Source organism: Eretmochelys imbricata, chromosome 22, assembly GCF_965152235.1.
Source record: "Eretmochelys imbricata isolate rEreImb1 chromosome 22, rEreImb1.hap1, whole genome shotgun sequence".
NCBI classification, from domain to species: Eukaryota; Metazoa; Chordata; order Testudines; family Cheloniidae; genus Eretmochelys; species Eretmochelys imbricata.
In genome coordinates, this window is record NC_135593.1 from 18,909,276 (window position 1) to 18,920,288 (window position 11,013).

The 11,013-nt window shown below is 56.5% G+C and overlaps 1 protein-coding gene across 1 annotated transcript; it reads right to left on the minus strand.

Moving 5' to 3' along the window:
• Window positions 1–5,103: 5,103 nt before the first annotated feature.
• APOA4 (apolipoprotein A4) lies at window positions 5,104–7,134 on the minus strand. The gene is made up of 3 exons (XM_077839919.1): window positions 7,086–7,134; window positions 6,638–6,764; window positions 5,104–6,031 (listed from the first exon to the last, which is right to left on the minus strand). Exons 1-3 carry the CDS (start codon window positions 7,132–7,134, stop codon window positions 5,104–5,106), a joined length of 1,104 nt encoding a protein of 367 aa, XP_077696045.1.
• Between the last annotated feature and the right edge of the window lie 3,879 nt (window positions 7,135–11,013).

Consider the following 11,013-nt stretch of genomic DNA (forward strand, 5'->3'; position numbering starts at 1 on the left):
AAATAGTAATAATTAATAACAAAAGGGGGAAAAGATTTGGGAAAATGGTGCCTTTGTGTCCTGAGCCATTTCATAGCCCAGACAGCTTATCTTTTGCCCAATTTCAGCAAAATGGCTATTTTTCCATCCAGAACACCCAAAATTTAACTTTTTTGCATGTTTTATTCATGTATTTTAACCGCTGAAACAATTTCAAATTTTGTAAACAGTATTTTAAAAAACATGTTTGTCACTGAAAAACCAGCCATGCTGAGTGAAAGTGGGGCCAGTTTAAAGTGAAAATCCACGTTTGAGGGCGTTTTCGAAAACTGAGCCATTTTCAAACATTCACAACAAATTGTAGGCCCCAGGCTCCAGGCGCCTTTGACTGGCATTTCAGATTCTCTGCCCAGAGCTTCTCCTGAGGCTGGCAGGTTAGGAAATGCCCAGCACTCAGGAGGGTCATTTCATACCCGTCACCCCATTTGACATCCCCCTGTGTCTGTACTGATGTAGAAGCAGTGACCAGCAGCACACCGAACACAGCCAGGCAAGGCAGGAAGGAGCCAGCAAGAGTAGTCAGCCTGATGGCTCCAAGACACCTCCAGCACACAGGTGATCCATGGAGGTGTATGAGGATCCTACCTGAGCTTCACTAATACAACCAGATGCAGAGCCACGGGGCTCTGTGCAGCATAAACTGTGAAGGCGCTTTGATCTCCAAGCTGACTTCTAGACTGTGCACTACTACTAAGATATATATGTTATCTATACGCTTCCACTGGGCTCAGATTGCTACAGCAAACCAAAGCAACGTAATAGCTGGTGAACTCTGGTCTGGGCACACTGGTGTGTTAGTGCAGGGCTGCTCACAAGCACTGGGCTGCTGGCACTGCATGTGAAATAGAAAAAAAAAGCTTGGAAATATTTGTTTTGAGGGAAATGAACCAAACTCTGTAAACAGTGACAGGAGTAAACCCCCCCAGACGCTGTCACTCCACCTCTGATTTGCTTATTCCGAGAATTGATCTGCAAACCTTTACCTCATTTAGCTTTTGTATCACATTAGTACCTAAGGCCCTTCTGGGAAACAAGCAGACAGGGTACTTCATGTTTTCAGCCTCATTCCCAGTGACAATATGTTATCTGCATGCAGATCAGAGGAGGTGACAAGCCACGTATTTGGCAAAGTCCAGCCTGAGGCAAGAGTGAAGTTCCAAGCAGTCACTGTCCCTCCTCTGACACCAAAGTTCACCTCTCTCCCCTGAGCCATGCAAACAGGAGTGGCTCACAGGGCACAGGGCTGTGCTGAACCCCCATTTTCCTCTACACCTGACCCTGAAGTCACTCTCCAGCCTGGACAGGTAGCTGGGGAGCTGCTCCTGCGTGATGCTATTATAACTCCCTCTAATAAGGCACTTTCCAGCCCCCAGAGGAACTTGGCCCTAGTCTGTCAATTTCTTCCATTATTATTATTCCATTTAAAACATTTTTCATGTGAATGTAGCACTGGGGCGAGGTGGCCTGGATCTAGGTCCTCTCCACATCTCCAGGACAGGAGCAGCCCTGGGAAAGCTCCGCAGCCTTAACAGAGAGCCTCACACTGACCCCTTTAGGGCTGCGAGAGGTGTTCAGTCTCCAGGGTCCATTCAGCCCCTCACCTCACTCCTGAGACTGCCCACAAGGGGGCCAATTAGTGCAGAGAATGAGGCTGGTGTTTTTGGTGACATGCAGAACCAGCCACTGGGAACTGGAACGAGGCCACCAAAGAGCCAGGAGCTGGGGACAACTTTCCGCCTCTACCTGCTAGAGCCAAAAAGCTGCTCAGAGAGGGAAGATGTTTATTGTTTATTGATGCAGGAGTGTGGATCTCAGAGACCCTCACCTGACAGCAGGGTCTCACCGTGCTGGGCATTGCACAGAGCTCACAGCCTAGGTCTCATGTGCCATTCCCACAGGCCTTCCCCATCCTTCAGTGATGTGCGTGGGCTTGTCTCTCTCTGCTCTCGTTCCCCAGCCCTGCTGCCCCCACGTCCACATCCCTCTCCTACGGCTCCACCTGCACCCTGCACCTCATGAAATCGATTCTGGTGCTGAGTTAACTTGTGTTTCTGACGAATGAAGGTGGCTCGTGTGGGCACTAATGATCAGGGCAGCCCAGCCAGGAGCAGGACACTGAGAGTCGCAGATATCTAAACCACATAACTGGTCTGTAGTGCTGGTATGACGGGTTTCAGAGTAGCAGCCGTGTCAGTCTGTCTTCACAAAAGGAAAAGGAGGACATGTGGCACCTTAGAGACTAACCCATTTATTTGAGCGTAAGCTTATGCATCACTTCATCGGATGCATACTGTGGAACCGATGAAGTGAGCTGTAGCTCACGAAAGCTTATGCTCAAATAAATGGGTTAGTCTCTAAGGTGCCACAAGTCCTCCTTTTCTTTTTGGTATTACAGTAGTGACTGAGACCCCATTGTGCCAGGCACTGTACAAGCACAGAGCAGGAGCTTACTGGGGCCCCTGCATCACTCTTTCCCTCTGCAGTGAGGTGTCCCTTGGAGTCTCCCATGCAAATACAGAGTCAGCCTAACACTGCTTCGTTTGTGAAAGCAGCCTGACTGCAGGTCAAAACAACAGATTCGGTGTAACTTTTCAGAGGGGTAGCCGTGCTAGTCTGTATCCACAAAAACAACCTTAAAGACTAATAGATTCAGAGTCACTTTGGGGAGTGGGTTGTGCACTCAGCAGAAATCCAACCATTATTTCAGAGGGGATGTGGGTTATCGTGACTTGTCTTCACAACTGCCTGAGCTAGCTTGCTGCTGCCAAAGAAAGCCCTCTCCTTGCCACCCCAGGGCCAATCACCTTAATCCCCGTTTGACCCTCCTCATGGAATGCTAATAGATAGGCCCAGCTTCTGGGGGCCCTTGGGCAACGGGAATGCCTAGTGGGAGCTAGATAACACAATACCAGTCTATATGCTGTTTGCCTAGCACCACGCTGGCCTGGACTTTAGCAGGGCTGTCCTTAGAGAGGCAAGGGGCAGTCTGAGCTAAAGCCAGTGCAATGCCATGAAGCTTCCCCTCGCTTCCATCTCCTGCAGAAATGGGGATGATGATGATGATGATAAAGGCCTGAGGATTGCTAGCAGCCAGCAGGAGAAGTCCTCCACCCACAGGTGTCAGATTAGCACCCCAGAGGAAATCAATGAGGCTGTAAAATAAAACTGACCTGCTTCAGCGGCTTCCTTCCTGGGGTGTCTGAAAGAGACAAAGCCCTGCTCCTCCTTCGTTGCTGACAGTGCAGCGTAAGAAGTCCAGTGCACACTCACACATGCATACGCACTCACACACACAGAGGCCAACAAAACTACAGAGCTGGGCTGACCTACCCAGAGTTATGAAGGCACCTCCTTGTTTCGGTACTGTTCAGAAGCTGGGAATGTGGCTATATAGTTTGGATTCAGAGCAACGCATTCGAGGGCTTCCATTGCTACATCACTATCACGCCGGCCATGGGGACTGGATGGCTCTGGAGTGTAGGCAATCCACCCCTCTAGATTACAGCATCACAGCGACCACGGGTTGGTACGCACCCAAAATGGTTTCCATGCATTGGCCATTGAGAGGCCTCGTTGAAACAAACAGGTGGGTGGGTCTCTGCTGCAGGACAGGCATCTCCATCACTCACAGCACTAACTAGCTCCTTGTTAGCAGCCTCGGCCAAGGGGATGAATGCACAATGGAGCCTGCAGTCCCTTCTCCCCCCTGGAGAGGGAGCACCACCATTGTCTGTAGCTAGCAGCCCTTCATGTGTCCGGAAACCACGCTCCCTCAGCTGGGGGTGCTCCATGGTCCCTCAGACTAGGTCCTCGGGTGATGCAAAGCAGCATAACTGCATTGACCTCAAAGGAGCTGCACCGATTTACCCCAGTGCAGGGTTTGGCCCCTTGTCTGTAGATGAATGACACGCTGTTAGACTAGGAAGTGGGGCCCGGGAAAACCAGAGTTCCCTGTTCCCAGGGCAGCAAGCGTCTTAGCCTGACAGAAGAGGACCCTGGGAGACCCCACCCAATCCTGGGACACAGGATCTGCTGCTCAGGGAAGTGGGGTGAGGCAGAGTGGAGGATGCACTGGAGCTCACAGCTGGCTGGTGGCTGCCGGGGCTCAGGAGGCGATTGTAAGGGTGTCACTCTCAGGTGGGCAAGCCAGGGGAATGTTAATCCAAATTGAAAGTGTTTCCCCTTGGATTTAAAGTACCCAGACACTGCAGCAAGTGTGCTCCAACTAGCTCAATGCGTGGACCACAGCCTAACAGAGAGACTGTCTTGTGCACACCTCCCCTCCCTGCTTCCCTCACCCAGCCCCACGCCCCACACTATTCATGGCCATGCAGACCACCTTGCCTGGAGCAAGTCCCTTTCCATCCCCCACTGCCCAGACCCTGCTTCCCTCCCACTGGCAATCACCCAGGGGTATCCACAGGACATCCCAGGATAGGGCTTTCAACTGGTGAGAAGAAAGAAAGAAAGAAAGAAAGAAAGACCAGCCAATCTTTCTCACTCTCCCCTCATCCAGCCTAGTTTATCCCCCAGTTTCTTGTTCAGACTCACTGGAGTGCACTTGGCTCATTAATTTAACAAATTAGGCACTTCCTCAAGCCACTAGAGCTGGAAGGGACAGCACCTCTCTCCCCACCCCTCCACCACCGTGCTCCCAAGGAAGAACTTATGGCCTCTGCAGAACCAGTAGTAGCAGAATGAGTGCCTTATTGGTCAGGCTAAGAGAGGGACAGAGTCGCAATGTGCATTGCTGTGTTGCAGTTTTATTTCAGCAGATACAGTAGGTGCAATTTTGGAGTGAGGGCAAGTGCAGGAAAGTCAGTAGCAGCACAGACAGACAGTCATCTAGCATGTGCAGGTCCCCTGGCATTCACGGCTCCGGGTCCCTTTCCCGCTCTGTGGCCTGAGCTGCAGAAGAGCCAGCATGCCCTTGAGCCTGTCCTGGGGCTGGTTCCCGTGCTCTTCGCCCCGGCTCTGAGGTAGACAGCGGCTTGTCTTGTGCAGTGGAGGTGAGGGTGAGCAGGTGGTGATAGGAAGCGAAGCCGAGCCCGCTCAGGGACCCCCTCAGTTTTCAATTTGCTTGATGGTGCTGAAGAAGGAGGCGACCTTGTCCCGCACGTCCTTCTCCAGGAAGCCAAGATGATCCTCCACTTCCCCAGCGTAGGGGCCCAGCTTCTGCTTCATCTCCTCCACCTTCTGCACCAGCTGCTTGTTAAAGGCCTCCCCGTAGGGGCCCACGGTTTGGCGGAACTCCTCAATCTTCTGTTCCATCTGCCCAGTCAGGCCCTCCACGTAGGGGCCCAGGGACTGGCGGAGGCCCTCAGCATCCGTGCGCAGCTTCTCCTTCAGCTCCTCAGCATAAGGGTTCAGCTTTAGTCGCAGCTCTTCCGCGCTCTCCGAGAGCTTGGCCCGCAGGTCCTCTGCGCCCTTCTTCATCTGGAAGGACAGGCCCTCGAGCTGGCGATTGAGCTTGTCCTGCACGTCCTGGGCATAGGGGGCCAGCTGCTTGCGCAGCTCCTCCACGTTCTGGTCTATCTTGACTTGGAGCTCATCAGCCAAGGGCGCCAGCTTCTCTTTCATGTCTGCTACGTTTTTGTCAATCTGCTCCTGGAGCTGCTCGGCATAGGGGGCCAGGGCTGCCTGGAGGCCGTCCACATTCTCCTGCAGCTTGTCCCGCAGCTCTTGGGCGTAGGGGGCCAGCTGCTTGCGCAGCAAGTCCGCATTCTGGTTGACCTGGCCACGCAGCTCCTCGGCATAAGGGCTCAGCTTGAGCTGCAGGTCTTGGATGTTCTTGCTGATCTGCTGGTGCACTTCGTCGGCATAAGGGGACAGCTTGAGGCGCAAGTCCGCCAGCTCCTTCCGGATCTGCTCCTTCAGCTTCTCCGAGTCCTGGCTCAGCTTGGCATGCAGCTCGGTGGCGAAGGGAATCAGCTTCTTCTGCAGGTCCCCCGCGTAGGAGTTGACGTTCTGGAGGTTGTCCTGGAAGAGGGTGCTGCGGGAGCAGGGGAAATGAAGCTCAGCACCTTGAGTGTCTTTCATTGATTCACTGACCACTCAAGCACTGCCCGCCCCCGCAGCTCCTGTCCCCTACCCTGTGCCCTTGCAACTACACCTCAGACATCTAGCGGCATTTCCAGGGCACCCATTTCTGTGCTCTCACCCCTGTTGGAGCAGCCCTTGGCTGCAGACCTGCCTCTCAGTGCCTTTAGGGAACCCCGTCTCTTCCAGCTACCCTGCTCCTGACTTTGGGGGGAGGCGATGTTTCCCTGCAAGCCTGTTGTCCCCATTGGTTTGCATGAGAGTGGGTCTCTCCCGCTTAGAGGGGCAGTGGGTCTGGCAGGCCATAAGCCCTTGTTACGTCAGGCAGCCGGCTTCTCTTTCACGGCTACTTTGTGCTCTGGTGTTACTGTTTATTCTAGCTGGAGCTCCTAGAGCCAGTGCAGAGAAACAGGTACCAGAGCTTTACTCTCTCCACCTGTGCCAGCCCCAGGAACTGCTCAGGTCCCATCCCTCCCACGGGATCCCTCCCTACGGATCCCGGTGTCACCCACCCACAGTCCCCCGTGGGGGCTAGGGGCCTGCTCTCCAGTGCACTCACTTGAGCTGCTTGCTGATTTCAGATTGCTGGATCTGCTCCATGGTCTCCTTGGCATTGCCGGTCAGCTGTGTGAAGTAATTCCAGACCACATCGGCCACCTGCTGGGCACTGACGTCTGCCTGGGCCCCTATGGAGAAACAAGAGCGCCAGCACTCAATGCCATGTGCAGCCAGCCCTATGCCTGCCCCACTCCCCTCCTGTTCCCAGGGGTTCCCTTTCCATCCAGACTCGCAGGGATAGCCCAGTCACATGCCTGAGACCATGTCTCCAGGTGAGGCCCTCCTCACTCCCTGGAGCCAACCCGAGCAGGGCAGGAGCAAAGAGTCCAGAATGGCCATGGCTCTGCAGAGCAGCATGCTGGGACAGGGACAGGGACAGGAGGCAGCCCCAGAGGGCCCTCGGCCCCGAGGGCTGCACCGGCCCAGCAGGAGAGGCTGCTCTCCCTTACCTGTGATGGCGAGAAGTGCCAGAGCAAGGGTGGCAGCCTTCAGAGACATCTTGCGCTGTTTGTGCTCAGGGACTGGCCAGGCAAAGTGAGCCACGCTGCAGAGAGAACAAGATGCGTCAGTCTCCCTGTGCACCCTGACCCTGCTCTTCCCGCAGTGCCCCCACCCTGAGCTGAGCCCCTCGCTGTCACAGGGCAGGGTCCGCTTGAGGTTCTGCCCCTCCTCCAGTCCCCCCTGTCTCTGTCCCCCCCAAAGCACCCCTTCTTCCTGCCGGGCTGAGCTTCCCGCAGCTCAGCCATGGCTGCTGCTGACCTGCGAACTGCTGCAGAGGCTGGGATCCCAGTGCCCATCTCACCCACCCACTGACTCCTCTGGACAGACCAGTAGCCATCCGTCTCCCTGGCTGCACCCCTGGTCGGATACCCCTGCAGCCTTTCCCCCGCAAGGCACTGTGCAGCGAAGAGCCAGGGACAGGGACCACTGTGGCCGTCTCAGGGCTCCTGGCGCAGCTCCCTGCCAGAGGGGTTAGGCTGCCTGCTGCTCCCCCTCCCAGCCCACTGACCTGTGCTGTGCTGCTCCTCGGCTGTGCCCTGCCGACCTGTATTTATACCGCAGCCAGCAGCCCCCAGCCGCTTCCACGCAGGCTGGTGACACAGTCCCCAGTGCTTGGACTTTAGTAAGGGCCCAACGTGGAAGCTCCTGACGTGTGCGCGGGTGTGTCGTTATCTGCTGGGACGTGATGCTGGAGATAGCGGGGGAGCACTGCAGGGAACCAGGTGCAACCGCACGGCAGCCAACGGGTGTGGAAACGGGAGAGGGAAATGCAGAACTGGATCCCGCCCGGGCCATTTGCTGGGCTCGTGTCTGGGACTTTCCACTGAGGTGGCCGACAGTGTCCGATATGGACCAATCCTGAGGGGGATCCTGTCTCCCTCCTCCTCAGCAGCTGGGGACAGGTGTGTTCATCAGCCCAACACAGCAGGTAGCTCTGCACAGCTGGGAGGGGGCTGCCCTGGTAGGGTGCACTGGGAAAGCGCTTTTTATTTCGCAGGGTCAGGACCAAGAGTGAAGCACATTTTGCCCAGCCAGGCACAGAGGCCAGGCCGAGTCCCGGGCTGCCTGTCTTCCCAGCCTATGCAGGAGGGGAACTCTCAGCTGGCAGGAAAATCACTGGCAGCCTCTGCTGAGAAAATGCTCCCAGAAAGAGCCTGCCTGCCCCCTGACCCCCCTGGCCATCAGTCTCCAGCACCGCTTGCAGATGCGCCTGCTGAAACAAATCGCTGTGAAGCTCAGACACCCGTAATCCTGCTTGCAGGGGGGATGTGAAGCTGCTGCATGGTGGTAAGAACGGGGCGGGGAGGCATGCAGAGCACTCAGGCTCTCCTCCTGGCTCCGCCACTGGCCCTGAAGCAAGGCTCATCACCTGGCTCGCTGCCTCAGTTTCCCCTTCTTGTAACATGGGTAAAGTACATTTAATGTCAGTTCCACCCTTGGGTCCTCATTGCCCCCTCCCCAGCCAGCTTCGCTGCCCTCATGGAGCCCAGCTCCCAGGTGCATTGGAGTCCCTGTCCAGACTGAAACCCTGCCAGAGCCACCACACCCAGGCTCCAGACGGCCTAGCAAGGGGCCCAGTTCTTATATATCCGTCCTGGGATTTTGAGATGAAAAGTCTCTGTGTTGAGTCCCTCCCCAGGGCGTCTGGGACATCAGCTCAGCTCATCGCTAGGTCATTACAGAGCACAGGGTCCACTGGGCCAGAGCCGCAGCTGATGTGAAGCAGTGCAGTGACTCCGCTGGATCTGCACCGAGCGCCACCCACTGGGGATCCGACCCGTTGTTTGTCATTCCAAGACACCCTCCAAACGGTGGTGGGGGGGGGGTGGAGGGACATGCGTGACGACATGTCGTGCAAAAAGATGTCACTGTGACCAAGCGCCAAAACTCAGTGTGGGTCCTTCTCTCCCCCACCCCGCGGGCCATTTCTTCAGGCACTGCCTAGCAGGCCTGGCCGCTCCCCAGGCTGCAGGTGGCCAGGTGATGGGCTGCCACCCCAGCTCACCTGGATCAAGGGTCCCAGCTGAGGAGGGAGAAACCAGTTCCAAGAAGTCAACAGCCCAGGCCTGATTCTCCAGCTGCCCAGCAGGGCGGGTGCTAGGGGTGCACGCCCGGGTCCGATACGGGCAGCTAGGGACGGAGCATGCCCCCAGCCGGAGCCGAGTGCTGAATGCCTGTGTGCCTGGAGCTGCAGACAAGCACGCAGTGTGTGCAAGGGGGAAGGGGCGTGTAATGGTTCTGGGAACACTGGGACCAGTGCGACTTGCTGCATATCCTGTGCGAGGAGGCAACAGGGAGCCTGGAGGAGGGAGCACGCCCAGGATTTCCGTATGAGGCGTTGGCGCTGGACAGGCCTTGGCAGACGCAGGCCCAGCCCCACTCAAACCGCACAGCATGCTCAGGGCCAGTGTGTGAGGAGGCTGGGGGCAGGGTGTGGATCAGGGGCACAACAAGGGCTCAGGAGCCCAGTACGAAAAGAAACTGATTTTGGAAGCCCTCCTGCCCCCCCGGCCCCAGCTTGCATGGTGTCCAGCCTGGCAGGGGCAGAGGGGCACATGTCAGAGGAAGCCATCAGCGCCCAGTAAAGAATAATGGCCCAGTAGGATCCCCCAGGAGGTGGAAATGTTTCCCTGCTGCACAAGGCCAGGGAACCCGAGGAATCGTTAGCATAGCATGCAGGTGCTGCTTGTCTAGCATTTCCTTTAGCTTTGCCTCAGCCAGGGCCTGGCCACGTGCTGAGGGTCCCCAGCTCTCACTGACCTACCCAGGAGGGGCTGTGCTCAGCACACTGCAGGATGAGGCCCAAGACGCTTTGCTCCAGGCAGCAGGCACAGTGCCCTGCTTGCCACGGGCCAGTGATGGGTGCAGAGCAAATCTAGCCTGGCCCAAACCTCCAGCTGTGTTCCAGGGCAGGGCGGGTTTGTTTATGGGCAAAGTGGCTATTTGGTTTTCCTGCCCAGAGCAGGGTCAGTCTCCCATGGCCATGCCCCACTGCTCTGCTGGCTTCGGGAAGGGCTGGATTGAGCAACATGGTCTGTGGGTGTTTGCTAACCAGACGCTGGTGTCAAAGTCCTGGCTTCCAGCGTGGTACTGCCAAGGCTGGGCGGGAGGCAAAGTCTGAGTGCACATTGGATGCACCAAGGCTCAGCTCTGTTCCACTCCTGCCTCTCAGACGGTTACTTAATGAGGGCAGGGGGCCTAGGTGTGTGCTGTGTGACGGAACCAGAGCAAGCCAGAGCAGAGGTGCACTGCGCACACTGCTACCACCTGGCCCTGCTCACGCACTTCAGTCCTGATTTACAGAAAGCACCGTCTGGTCCGTCCCACGTTTCCCAGACAGCTCTGCCGATGCACCTCAGCCCTGAACCACAGCACCCCCGTCTCCAGCCCTGCCCTGTGCCCAGCTCTGCCAATGCACCTCACCCTTCACCCATAGCACCCCATCTCTGCCAGCCTTCCCTGTGCCCAGCTCTGCCAACGCACCTCACCCCTCACCCAAAGCACCCCCGTCTCCAGCCCTGCCCTGTGCCCAGCTCTGCCAACGCACCTCACCCCTCACCCAAAGCACCCCTGTCTCCAGCCCTTCCCTGTGCCCAGCTCTGCCAACGCACCTCACCCCTCACCCAAAGCACCCCCGTCTCCAGCCCTTCTCCTGCACTCTGGATCTGCTGATGCACGTCAAGTCTTGACCTGCCGCCGCCCCAGTCTCCCACCGTCTTCTTGACAATTATGCACCATTGTATGAAATCAAAGTTTGCTTTTGTGATGTGTCCAAATCTGCACCAGGGAACAGACTGAGCTTCGGGAAGTTCATTCTCCTTGTGCAGCTAAGGCGCTGTGCAGCCAGCTGCCAGAGGCTCATGTTTACCCCTGGAA

Coding starts and splice junctions, on each gene's coding strand:
- APOA4 (XM_077839919.1), bottom strand. CDS start 7,134: ATGTCTCTGAAGGCTGCCACCCTTGCTCTGGCACTTCTCGCCATCACA. Junction 6,765..7,085: donor GGCACTTCTCGCCATCACAG/GTAAGGGAGAGC, acceptor GTTTCTCCATAG/GGGCCCAGGCAGACGTCAGT. Junction 6,032..6,637: donor GAAATCAGCAAGCAGCTCAA/GTGAGTGCACTG, acceptor CTGCTCCCGCAG/CACCCTCTTCCAGGACAACC.